Raw genomic sequence first — 20,236 nt, forward strand, 5'->3', positions numbered from 1 at the left:
AGTGCCTTTCGATACCCCCACAATGTTCGCCACTGTTGCCACTGAAGCTCCAACCAGACAGGCATCAACGATCATGCCTCTTTGTAAGTCTGTCAGGTCGCTCATTTTACCGCACCACTTTCACATCACGACACTCACAGGTGAACTGGTTACTGCTGACGGAAGAGGAAGGTCCACATGACACATTAAAAACAAAAAACCACCGGCAACAGCAACACGTATTGTACAGTGGAGGGCCAAACTTACGTGTCCTGTATGAAGTGTTTTTAGATTTTTTTGTCTACCCCTGTATCTATCTATCTATATCTATATATCTATATATATAAATATAACGTATAACTAGTTGAAATGACCATCTCCACACGGTTTTATGGAAAGCACTTGAAAAGTATATTTAAACACTCTTTCCCCGTATTATACGCACCTTAATGAAAGTAATATTATAAAAACCCGGCTCGAGCCAAGTGCTAACTGTTCCGAAGTTCATTAATTTTTTATACCGTGATAATGAGACAGATAACGTCGAAAATGTTATAGTTACCTGTCTTCTCCCTTACTCGAAAGCAGCATATTCGAACACGTTGGAGTACTTGATCACTTATTTTTAATGAGAAATTTATATATATATATATCAAGTTTCATATCCCCAGCATGAGAGGCTCATGAGATAATTATTTTCGGCATATATTTTAAGGCTTCTCTTCCCTCTTTAGGATATGCATTTTAATTAAACTAACTTGACAAAAATCCAGTTCGAGGTAGGTACTAGTTATTTCAGAAAATACTTTCAAACGGTTTAATCATTTCCCATGAGGCCAAACAAACAAGATTACTTTCGTTTAAAAATGGAAAACAATGCTTTCTGCACAATTGCAAGTAAAAGGTAACATTTTATACTCACCACTATAAATCACAAAACAGTAGCACTTTCGAGGGACACGGTCTTTATTATCAGCCAATTTATAATTTGAAGAAAAAAAAAGGTTTAAAAAGGTAAAAAAAAATATGGAACGGCCACTTCAAGTCCACGAACACTATGGCGAATGAACCTACATTAAATACTACAAGGACAGTTACTGTTCACTGCGTTACCTTTTACTTGCTCTTGTGATTATTATCACTGCTCGCAATCTACTATAGTACTATAATGCTTCCTACAGTTTACTTATGTTAGGACTAAACTTCTAGTTAAAAAGTTAGTTTATTCGCTCCTTTCTTATTTTTGAACCGAGTAGTGATTCTACAATAACTGTCTTAGATGAACCTAGCACCTTCATCTTACTCGATGTACCATAATACTATGGTTATGTATAGAGCACAACGAAAATAATTGTTTACATTAGCCCATATTATTTGCCATTTCTAAATTTCCATTTGAAAACGGAAAATGAAGGGTTGGGAAGAATTCTTGATTTTGAGATGAAGATGTTTGATTTAAAGAGGTATTAACTAAACAGAAGTTTTCCCGCAATGAATGATTTAATCTTGATAGCTTATTGTGCACGTTGTATGTACAGCCACTTACGAGAATCAAGAACTAAATGCTCAGCGAAGGCATTAATTATTAGTTAATGTTTTAAAAAGTAGTCAATAAGATTTCACTTGTTATTCTTTCACGAGTGGTAGTAACAATTACATATACACTATTCAGAACCAATGTGGTGTGGAATGATTTTAATGCTTTAATCTGTCTACATTTATAAGCTTCAAGTGTAGACACTGAAGCCAACTCAGGTAATAAAGCAAGGAAACCTAAGAAAAATTCTTTATAAGCTCACAAACATTATTTCTGCAGTGAATTTACCTGAAATGTAGTTTTTCGAGCAACGTACATTTTTTAAAAGAACGCACTGACGATGAAGAGAATTTATCTCTGAAACTTCTGCGAGTGGTATTTACGCAGGTACTTTAGGTGAGTATTGGGCTTGTACTATTGTTAGTAGCTTAGAGGCTTTTTTATTACCAACAACTAGGTGCTAAAATTTCTATAAAAATCAGTCAAGGTAATGTTGTCCTGAAATTTTCTCCACATGTTCTTAACATAGAAAAAAATTATTTCTTCACGAGGAGATACGTAGTACTTACCAGACGATAATGCATAAATAGTTGATAATTCCGAATGCAATCGTTTGCATGAATAAATTATGTTATATTTCAAATTAGGCAATCGATTAACTATCTGTAACATAATAAAGGAGATTTCAACCACGAGAACTACATCGAGTATCTGAAATGAAACAATAAATAAAAATAAATATGAAAAGTAATCCATAAAAACACACAGCACTGAGTAACTAAGGCTTTACAACAGAATATAAATGTCGAAATACGTTTGCAACCAACTTAAGACCTTTTAGGATCTAAATTCTGTTAATTTCCTTTAATATACATTTGTGAAGCTATTTTAAGATCGTGTAACGCCAGCACGCAAGAGAAACAGCACAGAAATATCATATGAAGATACAACTCCTATTTTAAGACAGAAAAGTGTAGAATGGGAAGGATGAAGTACGGTAGGACCTACTTTCATTGAGATAGATACCGTATTTCCACGCTTGCAATTAATCCGTTTTGTTAATTTTAAATGTAATCAATTAAAATTTTCGTAAGTTAACTTTAATTTTAATTGGTAATCGTTAACAAATTCGTAAAAAGGCATTCATCAGACCCGGTTTCCGGAGCAGTTTAGGAATCATTTCCCAAGAATGATTCAATTCATGAGAGCAGTCTAGGAATCAGTTCCTCGGAACAGACTTGTTACTCACTCCCAGACTACTTTGAAGAATAGAAAAATTTCTGGAAACTGCTTCCCAAACTACTCTGGACATTGGTCCAGATAAATCAATTCTTAAAAAACCGTAATTCAAAAGTTCTCGAAAATGTGGATAAAAAAACTACAGATAAAACTAATATACTTAGGGGGCTACCGCCCCCAAACCTCCCGGAAATATAGCTGCATAAAATAAACCCTATAAAAATACTCTCGTATTTTTAAAAATACTCAAATGCAAAACAAATCTAGAATAAAAATAATATCAATTAAAAAATGGAAACACTCACCGCTAATGATATAGAGATCTAGCATGGTGTAAAAATTGAAAATATCGCTCTCCAAGTGACAAACTATCACCAAATTTACGCCGCCATAAATACCATGAAAAATGCAACGTGAGGTTTTCTGAACCATGAGTTAACACTAAATTTCGTTTGAGATGCGACCACAAATTTTCAATATTCTGAGTATTAGCACCCGTTTTAGGATTCACAAAATTTAGGGAATGATTCACAGTTAAATAATGCCACTTCTAACTATCCAAAGTGCTGTATCCCTTCCAGCAATCAGTAATTACAATAGACCCGGATGCACATATGGTGAAATAATATGAAATAAAGTTTCCGCAGAACGCGAATTACATTGATATTCACTCAAAAAAATACCTCCAGTCTCTCTATAAATCCCACCAACAATCCAACGTTGCTGACGTCTCATCCGCCCAACATTAAACTTACGGCGGCCAAACAACTATTCATCGATCTCTACATGTAAACCAGCCCCACGTATTAAACCACCTGATTCCTTAACTAGAGTTTCTAAGCAGACTTCCCGACAAAACGACAGCCAATGAGAGACAGTTTTACTACTTAATGTTTTCGCCATACCAGAACACTCATGAATAATAAACTCATAATTACTGATTTCACACACGAAAAGATAAGATAACAAGAGCACTTGCCCAATTCTAGAGTTCACATTACTGAAAAATGTTCCTTTCCGCACAGATGTCGATTTATTAAAGCGAGGACAGTTCCTATTATTACAAACAAGAAAAACCAATAAACGCCCACTTATAAAAAACGTCGGAAATATCTTCAGCCTTCGACCACAACCATCACAGGTTTTCTCTAACTCAATTAAACCACACAGTGCTGCAAAGCGATATGAGTTAATATCCAAATCTAATACAAACTTATTTAAAAACAAGTTCAAATACTTTGTATTAAATTCATGAAACGGATCTCAATCGCATTTGCTAACTCTATCGTCGCCATGAAACGAAAATTCAATTACGCGCCTCCCCGCATTCCACCAGCACACACATACACTTACTACAAGTAAACAGAACATGTTACACCACAGTAGCAAACTACCATATGACTGTACGGAGACCCCTAGTGGGAAAAATATGAACTACCACCAATCTTTCAACTAAGGATGTCACACCAAAGGCACGAACAGTTCCAACAAGTGACTGAGGCACAAACAGTTCCAGGAAGTGACTGAACGTATAAGAGCCGATTAAAGCCACTGTCCGAGTCAAAGTAAAGACTTGCCCATAAAAATTAGAAAGATTATCGATATTATATTTTTTTTTTCAAAACTCATGTAAAATACATATCTGCAAAGATATAAAACTAACATTATGGCACAATATGCACTAATTGCTCTTACAGTATTTTAACACTTTACATAAACTGTAACTTATCATAATACTTTTCCCACGTTCTTAATTTTATCCACTAAATTTTATATTAATTTTCACAAGTCAATGCAACTCTCATTACATATCAGTGAAAATTCTTATTTTAACTGTTGTATTTTTTTCTAGCATTAATTTTTAACTTTAATATTTTCATATTTTTTTCCAACTAAGCATATATCTCCTGACAAAATAAATAAATAAATAAAATATAGTATGTTCGTTGAAATTTGAATTAAAACGCCTGAATTCTAAAATAACTATATATTTTCGTAATTTCGTTAGTAGGAGACACACAGTAAAATTACCAAGATCATTTAAAAAAAGTACTTCCAAGTTATACTTGATGACTTCTTGTATTAGAGCCTGTCTATTTCAGCTGTGCCCTCGGAAAACATGTGAAACATACGTCGGCCCCACCCCCGCCACCCTCTGATAGATAAAACCCTTCCTTTACTTGGGGGAAAGAAGTGAATGACCTCAGCTCTGTTGATAATTTGTCATTCAGTCGTTTGGTCTTGAAGAGTGAAGATTGTAGGTTACTTAGAATGCCTAACAAGACAGAGCACAGCGAAGTCCGTGAAATAATTCATTATGTCAACGCTTCCGCATCCAACAATTGAAAGATCTCGTCCGCAAAAACTTGTCCCTCCTTTTTCGAGGGAGGTACGGGAAATCACATATCGACAGCAGCGCCGCACTTCGCTCTAGTTACCATAAAGTTTAAACTTGGTAAGTGAATGTAGTAGTTTTTACGTGTTAACTTTCGTATTACATGCCTAGAAAATGCAAAATTTACTAAGAAATTATACTCAAAATCCATTCTAACTAACCTTATCTACATAATCTAAAGTACTGTGCTGTACCGAAGATTATCAACGAACAACCCAATATATTATTTTTGAATGAACTTGTACTACGAACCGAACGTAATACTATTTAAATAATGTAACCTAACATATTATACTAAAAGACACCAATAAATATCGTAATATACCACTTTCTAAATGAAGATCAATTGGACATGTATCACGGAAGTAATGTAGCTAGTAGTACTGGTTATTTAGGTTTCGGTTATCCTAGTATAATACGCAAAGATTAAACTCAGGGGAGCCTAAGGTGTCTGAACATTCGCATATCCAATGTACTCACCTTTGGCATGTTCCTGTGACGACCAAAACTTCTCAAACAATATGAACATTTTGGAAACGTACTCAATTGTGCTTCTTCAGTAATGCTAAACAAGCTTACGCAAAAGGTCGATCAGATGCTATCATATTGTAACCCCGCTGGAAGTAATGAAAGAATTTTAATTGGTGGTTCCGTTTAGTGCAATTACGTATTGGTATCCGTAATTTAAAAATTATTTCATTACTTTCACTGGAGTTACAGGATTTTAGCATGCGATTGACTTTTCGCCTAAGTCTGTTTACCATTACTGAAGAAGGACACGGACAATCATGTATTTATCCGAAATATTTATACATTTATCCCAAATATTTGAGAAGTTTTGGTCGTTGTAGGATCATGTTAAAGGTGAGTAAATCGGATTTTAATATGTGGATTGGTCGACTGCATTACCGTAGGTTAATTAATTGGCTAAATTACTATATACGAGAAAATATAACATGTAAGTAGGGAGCAGATGCAAAATATCCAGGCCGCAATGGAAACTTCGCGAAAAAAAGAAAAAAAACAGCACATTGCGACTGGAAGCAATCGCCATTGCGCCCTAAAAATTGTGCACAGGTGTACATGATTCCGCCTCGGTTTCACTATCTCTGGTTGCAATACTACCCGAGTAAAGGTTTGAGGCCGCAGTAGCTCAGTGGTAGAGTGTTCACCTCTGGTGCATGGGGCCTTTTGTTCGATCCCAGCTCGCACCAAATGAGTTTTGTGGTGGACAAACACCGTGTGGTGCGCGGGTTTTCTCCCGTTTCCTCTCACTTTCTTCATTCCACCATTTCATTCATTTCTAATCATCATCGTATCCTTTAGCCTAGCTGGCATAACCATGAGACATAGAACTTAAAGATTTCATTTTTTTTTTTTTCGAGTAAAGATTCCTTAAACATAGTGACGCCAACTTGGGAAAAACCAGATTACAATTTTGCTATGTTGTGAAAAGGGAATAATCTTTCAAATAAGTAAAACAAAAAAGAAAAAAAAGATGTATTGAAAACAAAATATATACTTCAACTGCAGGAAATAATATTTTTTATTTAAATGATCACGTAATAATTAGTCTACTGTTACACACAATCTCAGGTTTGCTACTACTTATGTTTCGTGAACAACTCACTCAACTATAAAATTTTAAACGTTAAGGACTTGAATAATGACTTCAAATTTCCAAATTTAGGAAAGCTCCGTAAAGGTAAACTAATGTTGTGACTTCCATGTTCCACCGTGATTTTAAAAGGATGTTTTTTGCATTAAGTAATGTTACAATATATAAAAACAAAAATAAAATAAATAAATAAAAATAATTGTATTGTATATATGTTACGGGACGATGCTTAGATTTTCACAGCAAATAAGATTTATAGAAATTGTAAGTTGCGGTACCATGAAATACATCAGAAAAATTTTATTGGTAAGTGAACTGTCTTCACATTATGTAGAATAGTATAAAATTAAACTTGTAATTAATATTAGTGCTTGTGGTATATTTTTAGGTTTGGGTACAAAACCTCGTGGTTCAAAATCTCACCTAGCTGAAACCGCGCCTGGTCAGAACCTCCTGGCCCAATATGTCACCTGACTAAAACATCACTGCTGAAAACCTCGCGTCCCAAAATCTCATCTTGCTAAAACCTCACCGTCCAAAACCTTGCGTCTCAAAATCTCGCAGTTCTAAATCTAAAATCAAGGTGTATCTTGGTCGGGGCAATCTACTGGTATTATGGAGTGGGGCAATCTACAATTAATAAATTCAGAGTTCATCTTATCTCATATCATAAAGGAAGTAAAGTTGGTTAATTTACTGAAAACCAGACATTAATAGTTACTGAGATAAAGTGATTTATATGTTCTTGTGACGTCACGTCACTGAGAAGGCTGCTTTGTTTGGACTCTTAGGTCTTGTATGTAAGGAGGTGAAGGATTTAGATTTCTGGGCTTTCGGCATCTATGGCCATATTAGCCCGTCTCGTACGAGGAATGACGTTTTTCGGCGATCACACTATCCGAGGAAATGGAAAGAATTGGGAAAGGAAGAAAGCGGCCTGGGACCTATATGTTAGGTACCATCCCGGCATTTGTTGGTGTGAATGAGGAAAACCGCTGGCCTGAAAAAAGCTTTCAACTTTTTTTCGACCGAGTGCCCCCACCAGAAATCGAACTCGGAACCGCTCGCACCGAAGGCGATAACATTAGCGACTACGCTACGCGGGGTTACTGTAAGGAGGTGAAAATCGGAAAATCTAATTATTGAACTTCTCTGTATATCCCAAAATAAATTTTATTTAAAAATCAAGGGGAGTGTTGTTGGTGTTGTGTCATGGCGTGGGAGAACCTACAATTAATATACTCGGGGAAACCCCCTTATCTCATAGAATAAAGGAATAACGCTTAATGAAAGCCGGACGCTAATATTGCTAATAATGAGTGATTCAGGGTTTCCACTCTCTTTCAAAAAAAAGAAAAAGAAAAAATCCAGGACATTTCCAGGACAAATCACCAATTGTTCAGGACTTCGACAAAGGAAGGTATAGCAGGATTGCAACTGCACGTTCAAAACTCACAATAGTGAAATGGAAAGTACAGTAGCGTACGCAGTGAATATTAATGCAAGTACAGTATTAATACACGAAGTGGAGCGTAATGTGCTTCTTTTTTTCTTTCTTTCTTTTTGGTGGTCTCCCGACTCCCCTTATAGCCACCCACATCCAGTACTTGCATTTTAATTCTTTCTACATGACATTTTAATTGTGCACCTAACAAATTTACAAACAACAAAAACCTATTTTCCGTACATGGCATCTTCACTGCGTGGGAGAGTGACAGATACAATTAGAGGGAAAAAAAGAGGTATTGTATTACAAGTTTTTCGGCTGAGTATGGAGTTTCATGATTTCCTCATCTATAGGTATAATTTCTTTCCTCTTTAGCGAAGCTGCTCTACAGATAGCCTTTGACTTTGTCAATAAAGTAGAGCAAGATTTCTGCTCTGCTTCATATTCAAGCTGGTTTGCTTCAGTCTTCAAAGTTTCACTTCTTTCCATCAATTTCCTTTTCTTTCTCTGCAGCTGCTGTACATTTTCACTTATCTCTTTCAACAGCTGTTATTTTCTTCAGCTCTACCATATAGTGCTGCCTTGTATGGAAGGCATGATTGAGCATTTCTTTCATGAAGTTGATTGAATTACGGTCTTTATGGGAAATTTTATTATATACCAAGGACCAATCTATGGAGGACTGATACTGGTACAAAGCACAATTTGTGGAGGATAGTGATAGTGAAGACAGCATCCAAGAATGGGTTGACAGACTAATGGGTGAAAAGAAGAGAGAAGTTCTCCCAGCCAACCACCATGTTGGAAGAAAGAAAGCCCACCAACCAACCTCACATGCAGGATCATGACAAAGTATTATTCAGCACAAAAGCAGGAATAGCAAACAAAAATAGCAATCAATTAAAATTTTCATTATAATTATGAAAAATCTGATATTCAGTATTTATGTAAATTTCAAGGTAAGAAATGCATTTTCAAGGACATTTCCAGAATATTTCCACGACAAAATCAAATTCAAGGACATTTCCAGGTTTTCCAGGACGAGTGGGAAACCTGGTGATTCCTAATATTTGGCACTGACGATTACCTGTTATATACTTCGCTAATATTAATTAAATGTTCTTTTGTACGTTACAGGTGGTTAGCCTAGTCCATCACCTTTAATCACACGGAGTTTTGTTGGAGTGAAGTAATTTATAAGAAGGATATTGCATCATGAATCATAAAGGACTGATTTCCATTCCATTCCATTCGGCATCAGTAAAATGCCGTGTAGTTTGGCCCAAACTTAGATTCAAATGGCCTGTTCCCTATAATTGTCCAAAATAAAGTTGTATTAATGTTAATTTATAACATTTGAATGATAGTGGAAAAACTGGGAGTTTTAATTGATGAGGGTTTTTTCTTTCTTTCTTTTTTTTTTTTTCGTTGAAATGTTCATATTAGTTCTTCAACTTCTCATAATCATGCTGTTACAAGTGAATTATAGTGGCAATAGTTATTTCCCAGACTTTCCAAATATTTGATGTGAGTTAAATATATCTATGTAACAAATTATTCGTCATGTCATTTATTAAATTATTTTTTATAGATTTAAGTTATTATCCTGTATATACTGTAGAGTCTTTTAATAAGCATCCAATTTCTTGAAGTGATTATCATTTCAACTGTAATTGGGAACATATAAAAGTTATTCACTAAATGTGTTATAAACTCTTTTCTTTTGTTTTGTAATATTTCACAATAGAATATTAAATAATTTAAATTACCAATTTCTTTTCTGCACCAACAAATATTTGTATCTTTTTTCCTTATACAGAACAGTTTTTTGGTGTTAATGCTGTGTTGAATATAATACGATAAAATAGCACAATTTTCGATCTGGATCACATTCTTAATATTTCCCAATTGTTAACTTCTAAATTATCCGCTAAACTCCAGTAATGCTTGCCAGGACTGATTTCTCGAGTGCATGTCTTTGGTGATAATCACATTAATAAAGGAAACAAGTTTATCGCAGATCATTTTACACAAGAAAATGTACCTAAAACAACTGCATATCGCTATATTCGTCATTGGGAAAAGGGAACATCACCCAATCGGAAATCAGGATCAGGTCAAAAAGCAGCTGTAATGAACAAAACCAACATTCGTCGATTGAAGCAACAAGTCAACACCAAAGCTGGAAAATCAACGAGAATTTTAGCCAAAACATTCAAATGCAGCCAGTCCTATATAGTAAAAACTCTTAAGAACAAATGTCAAATGTCATATAGGAGAAAAAAAATACAAGTTCCGGAGAGAAGTGAAGAGCAGCAGCAACAACTTCGACAAAGATGCAGATGTTTGATGGAAAAATTTCGTGGAAAGCAATTTATTCTCGTTGAGTTATTTTACTTTCAAGCATTTGAATAAAAATGCAAACGTAGGATTTTACACGACTGATTATAGCAGAACCCTTGAAGATGTTAAATGTAAAAAGAAAAGCAAATTTGAGGGGAAAAAATTCCTGGTATGGGTAGTGGTTTCAAATGCTGGGATTTCACAACCGTTTTTCTAACCTTCGCGAATGGCAATCAATCAAGAAGTGTACCTAAATGATAGCACTAAAGAACGACTTATTCCGTTATCAAATACAATTCCGATGATAATTGTGTCTTCTGGCAAGATCTTGCCTCATCTTACTATACGAAATCAGTGGTATCATCTAAACGATGAAAATATAACTTTTGTTGTCAAGCAAGATAATCCCCATTGTGCTCCGGAGCTTTGGCCAATGGACATTTCCACTGATTTTTTTTTATTGCAAAAAAAAAAAAAAAACCTAGCTGATTACGGAGAACACATCCTTTCCCTCATGAAATGATTCTAAGTAGTCGAAATTTGCGACTGAATTCAGGTCTACGACTCGTGCGCTTAAAACAATGACCACCATGTTTGTACGTCGCAGGTCGGTACAAGAAGAAAAGTCTGCGTCGCTCAGCAGGGAAACGGCTTAGCATGTTTTTTCAAATGTGTACGACGTTGCTAATAACACAAAGAATAAAAAAAGTATCAGAACTTGAGGCTTCTTTAAAAAGAAAGCTATTTGTCTATTTATTACCAATTATTTATGACAAAGTTGTAGTGTACTAGTTTGTAATATTATTGACATTGTTTGCAGCCTGAGGTAATAAAACTAGTACACTGGTAATAAACTGGTAATGTTCCCATGTGTGTGTCAGCGATCGATTTTACGAAGCAAATTTTATGCATTCTTAAAAATAAATCAACAATAAAAAAGCACAGTGATTTGATACTGGAGTGCTAATTTCTTATATGCAAGTTCGTCGTGAATTTGATAGTTACGCGTTCAGAATGAAGCTCGAGGACATTAATAGGGCCTACATGAAAAAACATTTCCCCAAGTAAAAGTAACATAATATCGTTTATCTATTTTTTTTTCAAAATTTTTGAATAGGCTCGTAAGCCGCCGCTAATTTAGAACAATTTCTTACAATGTATAACAAGGTAGAAGTGTGCTTTAACACGTAATACTCCAAATATTATGTGAATGCAGTGAACATGTGTAACAATAAAAACATTGCAAAGCGTGGCACACGCACGATGTTTTTATACTATACGAAATGTATTTCCCTCTCATTTCTGCGTTTACCACAATCGCTGACGCGCCTGCTTACTACGGACGCACACGCCCACTACCTGACTCTTGCTGCGCTCCTGTCCTAACTGTAGTATTTGTGCTTTGTAATGGCTACCTAGCAGGAGTCGGTTTGTTTTTTAACGTTAGTTCCTGTTTTATACACTAGTTTCCATACTCTAAGTGCAGACGGTGTATTTACACTTAGACCTCCGGAAGTAAATCTACACCTATTAATGCAACTCAAGAAATACATTTAAGACAGTAATAGGGAATTTTTTTAGCTAAGAGAAGTTAATGATTTATGAATATAAGTATATCACCATAAAATGGTATAGCACGCAATCTTATTATACACTTGCAATATTACGTGCTTACTTTTCCCAGTACTTTTACTTAGAGCGGTGAAATGGTATCTTCTTCTTCTTCTTCTTCTTGTTGCTTTCTTGCCCCGGCTTTCACCTTTGGACAGTTTATAAACTGAGGATTGTGACGGTATTGGTGCACTTTATACGGTCCACTAAGATGAACTGATCTTGTTAAATATGTTCACTGAATTGTAGTAAAAGGTTTTGTTAGAGTGAAATGTTGTTCACTATTATGTATTGGAGAAGATGATAAACTACGGTGCGTATATTATGCGCTAAGATAAACGCCACATTCACTGGTGTTGTGTTGTGGTACCGGTACAGAACCATGTAAAGGATATCACGATAAGCAGGAGTTAACTTACACTGAAAGATGAGATGGTGTAGACTTCCTTGTGAATCTCCACAGTAACAGGAAGGAGTATTGCGGTATCCTTGCTGATATAAACGATAGGGCGTTTGGGCTAAGCCTAGATATAACCTAAAAAGTAAGCAGACGTGTCTCCTCGTCCAACCTTCGGGTGAAATCCACTTTTTGGTCGTAGGACTTGGAAATATTTTCCAGAAGTGTTTACCTTTGCCATGTCTTGTTTGCTCTTGGTAGCGTCTCCAGTTTTCTTGTCTTTGATGCTGAAGTAAAGCGTGTAGACTCTGTGATGGAAGAGGGATGTTGATGATATGATCTTCCTGTGTTCCGATCTTTGCCAATATGTCTGAAACAGTGTTGCCAGGTATGTCGAGATGTGCTGGACTGTAGAAAAAGGAGACAGATTGACCTCTTTCCCTAAGAATCGAAAGTTGTTGTTTAATATTACTATGAATCCATGATACTCGATTCGATAAAGCCGTTGTATGTAAACTTTGTAAGGCACTAAGGCTATCACTACAGATGCCGAAGGAACGATATTTATTCTGTATTGCATGTCTTAAGCCTGTGCGAATAGCCCATAGTTCTGCGTGAAATATAGACATTTGATTTGGTAATCGTTGAATTATAAACTGAGCTGTGTGGGGTATGTATATGCCCACTCCTGTATATTCCAGTCTTCCTTGCGTTCGTTTGGAAGCATCTGTATAGATCAGAGTGCGGAAAGGATGATGTTGCTCCATATAATTTTCCCATCTCGGCGCCACGCTTCGCGGACATAAGAGATTCGTTCTTTTGTTAGTGGTGATTGGAAATTCCAGTTCCACTGATTGAAGAGTGGTAGTATACTGACTATTATAACATGGCAGGCGAGGATTGCGATAGATAACATGTGTCCAACGGCGGAGGTTAACATAAGCCTGATACAGCCAGGGAAGTCTGTGGCGATACGGTAAAGAACCGGTTCGATTTTGTGTATATAGCAGTTCCAATTTCGGAATAACTGTAGATGTAGAAGTTCCTAATCTGCTCATGATGTATCGGGCAGCCGTGTATTGAGTTTGTATCTGATACGGTATTGTACCTGCTGCTTCTAAGAGAGCATTTGTCGGAGCAGATTGCGGTAATGAGAATATCGTGCGGTGAGTAAGAGCTTGAAGTTGGAGAGGTATAGTACTGAGTCTCGCTGGAATCGGAGATAGAAGGTAACCGCCATAATTCAATATGGATTCTATACATTGATGAGATATTCGAAGGAGTGGTCCTATGTCCGTCCCCCACTTTTTGTTGCTAACACTTCTTATGATATTGATGTAAGGTTGAATCTTGACCTGAAGGGAAGCTAATTGAGGCTTCCAAGATAGACGGGAGTCAAAGTGAATTCCTAAGTAAGGAAGCTGTGGTTGATGTGTCAGTATGTGGTTGTCTATTTGCAGTCGAAAGTTTCCAACTTGTCGTTTCCTTGTGAAAATGGTATAGGTAGTTTTCTCCCAGTTGACGTGCATACCGTTATTTAAGTTCCAATGTTGGATGTATATTAGAGCGGCTTGAAGTTTGTGTTTGGCTTCAGTTAAAGATGAGCTGCGTACATATATTAAGTGATCATCGAAATAACTCAGGATTCTGACATGTTGTCTCAATGCTAGGTGAAATTCTAGCATGTAAAGATTGAATAGAAGCGGACTGAGACATGAGCCTTGAGGTAGTCCTTGAGAGGTGATGCGCGGGTCAGAGATTTTCCCTCGATATTTTATACTAATATGTCTATTAACCAGCCAATTGTGTACATACCTGATAAATTGAGATGGTATTTTTATATCTGAAAGATGCTGCACCAGTCTATCTAGGTTGATCCGATCATATGCTCTGTCAAAGTCCAATTTAAGAGCCACTACATATTGTCGATGTTGAAAGGCTTGCCAGATGTCGATGAGAAAGGTGGAGAGCGCATCGTGCGTAGCCTTACCTTTACGAGCTCCTATAATTGTAGGTGGAAGAATATTATGGTATTCAAGGTACCATTCCATTTTCCGTAATATAATTTTTTCCAGCACTTTACTGAGGCAGGGAAGCAGTGTAATAGGTCTATAACTGTTGGCGTGACCCACTGGTTTTTTCGGTTTAAGAATCGGTATTACTAAATGATATTTCCAATTGTGCGGTATATGTCCCGTAGACCAGACATATTGATAACACTGCTTTAGTAGTTGATGACCTGAGGCTGGAAGATCTTGCAGGTGCTGATAGGTGATCCGGTCTGCTCCCGGGCTCGTGTGTCTTCCCGCAGATAATGCTTCTGCAAATTCTTCAGAGTAGATGGTTGCGAGGGCAGGCGATAGTGATGTAGTAGGAAGGTTTGACATCAATGCTGTTCGTGAAGACAAGGCTGTTGGGGCCGTTAAAGTGCAGTGAAATTCCTCTAACCAGGAGGGGTTGAGCTGTGGCGCTGCCTGTAGAGGGCGTGATGACAAATTGTTCCTTATGAATTTCCAGATGGAGTTTGCGCTGGTTCCTGCTTGGAGAGTGTTGCAAAACTGTTGCCAATGTGATTTACGACATCTTTGTATATAATGTTTGAGTTTAGCCTGTGCCTGTTTTGATAGAAAGTATGTTTCCGGAGTTCTATCATGTAAATATTGTTTCTGTGCCTTTTTACTATTGTTCAGTAATTTTTGGCAATAAGTATCCCACCATGGATATTTATAATGTCGAAGTCTTTCCCTTCGGGGTTCCCTGCCTCGTTCCGCCTGATGAGCGCCGGCGACTATGGAATCCGTCAATTGTTGTAGTGAGTTGATTCCGTCTGTAGGCTGCAAAGAAGTGATTGCATGGTCTATATATACCTGATAGTGTTCCTTGTCATAAATACTGTTGACATGGGGCATCGGTGTAAAAGCGTAGCCTGGTGGAGATGGTGATCGGGCTCCGTGCAGGTGTGCCAAGTTGGTGATTATAGGATAGTGATCGCTGCCTCCCGTGTAGCCGTACACTTGCCAGGTGTGTTGAAGGTAGATGTCTACACTAAGCAAAGTTATGTCAGGTGCAGAAGGAGGTGAATTCAAATTGGGTAGGCGAGTAGCCGTTCCATCATTTGCTATTAATAATGATTGTCCTTCCAGAGCCTCAATTAGGTGGTCCGCCGCCCTATTGTTTCTCGATGATCCCCATAGTACACTTTTAGTATTCGGGTCGCCTGCGATGAGACATGGTGGCCTACATTGCGTAAAGAAGTATGTCCAGAGGTTCGTCGGAATTTCCTGGTTAGGTGGAGAATATACGTTTAGAATATGTAACTGTTTGTATCGGAAACCTTGTGCTTGGATTGGCGGTTGCAACAAAGGATGTTGAAGATCTATCAGTTGGATTTCCTCATTAGGAATCTGTTTATGGAAACCAACAGCTACTCCTCCATAACCATCTATCCTATGCTGTTTGTACAGTCGATAATCAGGAATCCTTGGGGCATATTCTAAAGAAGTCCATGTTTCTTGTAAAAGTAGTATCGTGGGTGTAAAGATACGGCATAGATGCCAGAGAAAGGGTTCCTTTCCTCTGAGTTGTCTGCAGTTCCATTGTAAAATGTTGAAGGCGGAATTAATGACCATACTCTAGAGTTCGGAAGTATTCGCGTAAAAGTTTATAGAGTGGAGATTCTTCTGTGGGTTGCGTTGAGGATTGAATACCATAATTGATAGCAGCATATTTTTCGATACTAGCCAATAAGTTGTGTAAAAAGGTGGTTAATGAGTCTTGAGATGGATCAGTTACAGCGGAGGTCCTTGAATGGCACAACGTCCTGCGACGATGTATGGGTATGCTCTCTTCTGGGTGTTCTTGTAAGTCTTCCTGAGTCCGACGTTGTTTACTGTTTAATGATCCTGTAAAACACGAGTGTATCGTCTCGTCTGACGACCCCTTCTCTTCATCTTGCCGAGGCGCTCTACGTTTTTTGCTTTGGTCCTGCGTTCTTCCCACAGGCCGAGGAGGAATTCGATGTGTTGATGAGGGAGTGGGTGGAGTGAAGCGGGAGGGTGGGGGTTGGAAGGAGGTGGCTGACGTGGAGGGGCCCTTGAAAATATAGGGTAGATCCGGTGTGTGAGAGGGAGAAGAGGAATTGTTGACCGGGTTAGAGGAGGTTTTAGGAGAAGATGGTTTGGTCGAGGGAATAAGTTTTTGGGCTTCGTTATTGGTAATTTTCTCTGTCGCCATAAGTTGGTTGATGCGTTGATGGCGTTTTCGTTCTGGGCACTGTGGATCAGTGGCCATATGTCGCATCCCACAATTAATACATTTGGGATCTTGCGTACATGCATTGGGGTCATGAGGAGCTCCGCAACGGTAACAAAGTTTTTGTTTTGATCTGCACGCCCTCTGAAGGTGGCCAAGACGGTAACATCCCTCTCTGCATTGTTTGACTGCCGGTACATATGTGTGTATGGTATGTCCTGAATGATACAGTGAACAAAAATCCGGAAGACGTTGGGAGTCAAAAGTTATTACTACGGAGTGAGTAGCGCGGATGTCCGAATCCACTCGCTTTTTGATGCGTCTGACGTGTATCACTTGTGCTCTACACTCTAGATTGTCTTGTATTTCTTCTTCTGAAAACTCCGGATATACACCGTGAATAATGCCCACAGAGCGGGTTGTGTAATACGGAACGAAGGCCGACCATCCATGGGTTTTGAGGAGGTCATGCTGAAGGAACTCATTCGCCTGTTGGCCAGTATGAAATTCTATCTTAATAAGGTTTTTCCCAGTGGGTTGAAACGATTTAACTCCCGTCACTTTCGTTTGGAAGAGTATTTTACCGAGAACTTGCGGGTGTTTACGCACCGTAGTTGCATTATTGTCTGAAGTAGAGGCTGGTACAACATGAACCACATATGGTGGTGCATGATGCGGTAAATATAAATTAATCGCCGGGGTGGAATTAACTGTGACTTCGGTAGCTATTGGAATAGTCTCGTCCATGTGCACCTCGTTACCGCTAGGACTAATTGGTACAGTCACTATCGAGGGGGGAGGGGAAGCACCTCCCGATACCTCCGCCATGAGGCGGGGTAATTGTTCACTAAGATCACGAGATTATTTGGAGACAAACACTTCACTACAAATATTACACACACCAAACTTGAGTTGGAGTACACTAAGAGAATCGAACTATCACTTGTACACTGGTAAGGTAGAGCGACACTATCTTCGAACTTGTCACTTCCGTTCTCCGATGTCAAGTCTGATGACTAATTAAATTGAACAAAATTTTGCATTTGGGAAATGGTATCTGCACCGCCCGTAATTCCACTCTATGAAGTGTTGCCAGAAAGTTGCCACAAAGAGTTGCTAAACGATAGTTGTATTGATTCAAATTCTGGGTCAAAAGTTGCTAAAAATTACTCATGAAATTCCGAGGCCCGCAATCAGTAACAGTTTGCGCAAACGCATTGCAAAATTGTCTTTAGTTTGTGATAAGAGGCATATAAGTTTTAATTTATTTTTGCACGTTTAAATTGAGCTCCGCAATTTTTTATAGGCTAGTACAGAATAAGGCCCCATCTCACTCCCACCCAGCAACGGAAGAACCGATACTTAACGTTAGTTGTGCTTTGTTGCAGAAAAGCTCGGCGTATGTGTATGAAACATCTCTGCATCTTGGTTGATAACCATGTCAGTGCCAACATTAGAAACAGAGAGAGAATTAAAGCCAGGGCCAACGGTGTATTTAGGATATTGTTTCGGGAGGGGCTATGCACAACACGTGAATAAGCACTTATATTTTTCCTTAGAAATAGTAAAAACGGATTATTGTTGTACATGGAATTTCGGGAGGAGCTGAAGCCCGATAGCCACGCCCCTAAATATGCCACTGCCGGTGGCACACATATAAGTTGGGCGCGCAGGAAAAATATAACTTTTTTTATTGTCTTTCAACGAAAAGAGCCGACAAGTATGTGCTTTTATCAATATATTTGACCAATATCTGCTCTTAAAAGGGAAGCTATCCAACTCCCCGACGAGTATCGAGATGAAACGTGCACAAGTAAAAGGACATGTTGATAGATGGAAATATGCTTACTCCGACGAATCGAAGTCATCGAACAGGAAGTATAATGATCGTTCCCCATAGCCCCCGAAAGTTATGTACTCTAGTCATACATGGATTAGATGGGATATGAATGGGAGATCTTAAGTTGACAACACCGGAGCACCACACGATATGACGTCACTAAATGTGATAGTAAGTTGAGCAGTGTTTGCAACTGATTTGGTGTCAACTTGTTAATTTTATACTAGAGTAACAGACCGGTAAAGAAAATATGTTTAAAAATGATTATCTGTTAGTGAAGTAATATACTTAAAGAGATATTTGTATATTTGTATGAAAACATAGCATTTCCACACGCGATATTTGATAATGTGCTCCGCGAAAGATTTGTTGCCACAAAAAATTTGGAGATCCACAATATATAATTGACATAAAAAATAATGATAAGTCTACATCATATTAATATGTGACAGGCCCTTATCCATGGGGTCTAGGGGAGCGGGCCCCTCTAAATTTTTACGGTACTGGTCCCCTAAAATTTTCACAGTACGCTTGCAAATGAACTATAACAGGGTGCAAAATTTCAAAGTCAGACGCACTCGCCATCTCACGTACAAATTGAAATGCCTCCCCCCCCCCAAACGGCCTTTGGTTTGACAAAGAAAGACTTCACATTCCGTGTTTTCTCTCACTCTGTGACAATTATTTTCTTACGAAACAGAAAATGCGCTGCCCTGTGAGTTCAGGCAGAAACCATTCCTACTGAACACTGGTCGCCAGCTCTAAATTTCTAGTCGAAAATTTGTACGCTGAGCTATAATATGATGATTAACTATAATACGTTTGGATCGGGACTCCCTCCCAAACTTCTACCGGGCTTCCCCTAGATTTTTGGGCTGGCTACCAGCCTACTATGTGATAAGTGACAGGGCCGTAACTTGAGGATGGAGAGGGCAAATGCTTCTCCAAGGAAGCTCCCCGCCGTTCGAGGGGACCCATTTTAAGACAACACTCTTACTCCGTATAGAGTATGAACATGAAATTATAAATGAAGCATCGAATATGTCCACTATATTACATAAACAAAACAACACATAAAAGGTAAATAAAACAAAAATGAGTCGTGGGCCCATTTTAATAAAAAAAAGTTTCTATTAGGGGCCCTAGAAGTAATGTTTATTCGTATAGCTTTGATATTTGTCAATATTGCCCCCTTAATTCATTTGTCATGTATGGAACGGGATCGAAGATGTAACTAACGACCCGGGCCCATAAAGAGTAAGAGAAAAATGGAAAGAGGGAGCCCAAGATTAGAGAAACAACTTTTTTCTAGTAGCACCAAATACGCGTATTAATGCTTACCCCCTCCCAAGAAAACAATCTAAGTTACGGCACTGGATAAATGGATGCAGGTGTAGAATACATAAAAATAAAAACAGTAATTTATGATTAAAATGAATGACTGCGTGTGAATGACTGTACTACTAATTTTTAAAAATTATATAACGTTTACTGTATGTAGAAAACGATGGTGCTGTCCTATTTTATAAGTTTGAATTTGCAAAATTCACGAAAGAAGTATGTAATATATTTCTCGGGT

The 20,236-nt window shown here is 37.9% G+C and overlaps 1 protein-coding gene across 6 annotated transcripts in view; it reads right to left on the minus strand.

Annotated features, from left to right (window-relative positions):
• Positions 1-14,110, minus strand: part of LOC145666656 (5-taurinomethyluridine-[tRNA] synthase subunit GTPB3, mitochondrial) — a 61,877-nt gene extending 47,767 nt beyond the window's left edge. For 2 of the 6 annotated variants that reach the window (XM_081734107.1, XM_081734106.1), the window contains exon 1: positions 12,799-14,110. In XM_081734107.1, coding sequence (XP_081590233.1) covers positions 12,799-14,095 — 1,297 coding nt within the window. In that variant the 5' untranslated portion in view covers positions 14,096-14,110. Of the gene's footprint in view, positions 1-2,085; positions 2,228-12,233; positions 12,731-12,798 lie in introns of those variants that run through there. The other 4 variants (XM_081734109.1, XM_081734108.1, XM_081734111.1 and 1 more) reach the window with 4 other exon arrangements.
• Positions 14,111-20,236: the final 6,126 nt, after the last annotated feature.

This window comes from Thermobia domestica, chromosome 12, assembly GCF_964235325.1.
Source record: "Thermobia domestica chromosome 12, izTheDome1.hap1.1, whole genome shotgun sequence".
NCBI classification, from domain to species: domain Eukaryota; kingdom Metazoa; phylum Arthropoda; class Insecta; order Zygentoma; family Lepismatidae; genus Thermobia; species Thermobia domestica.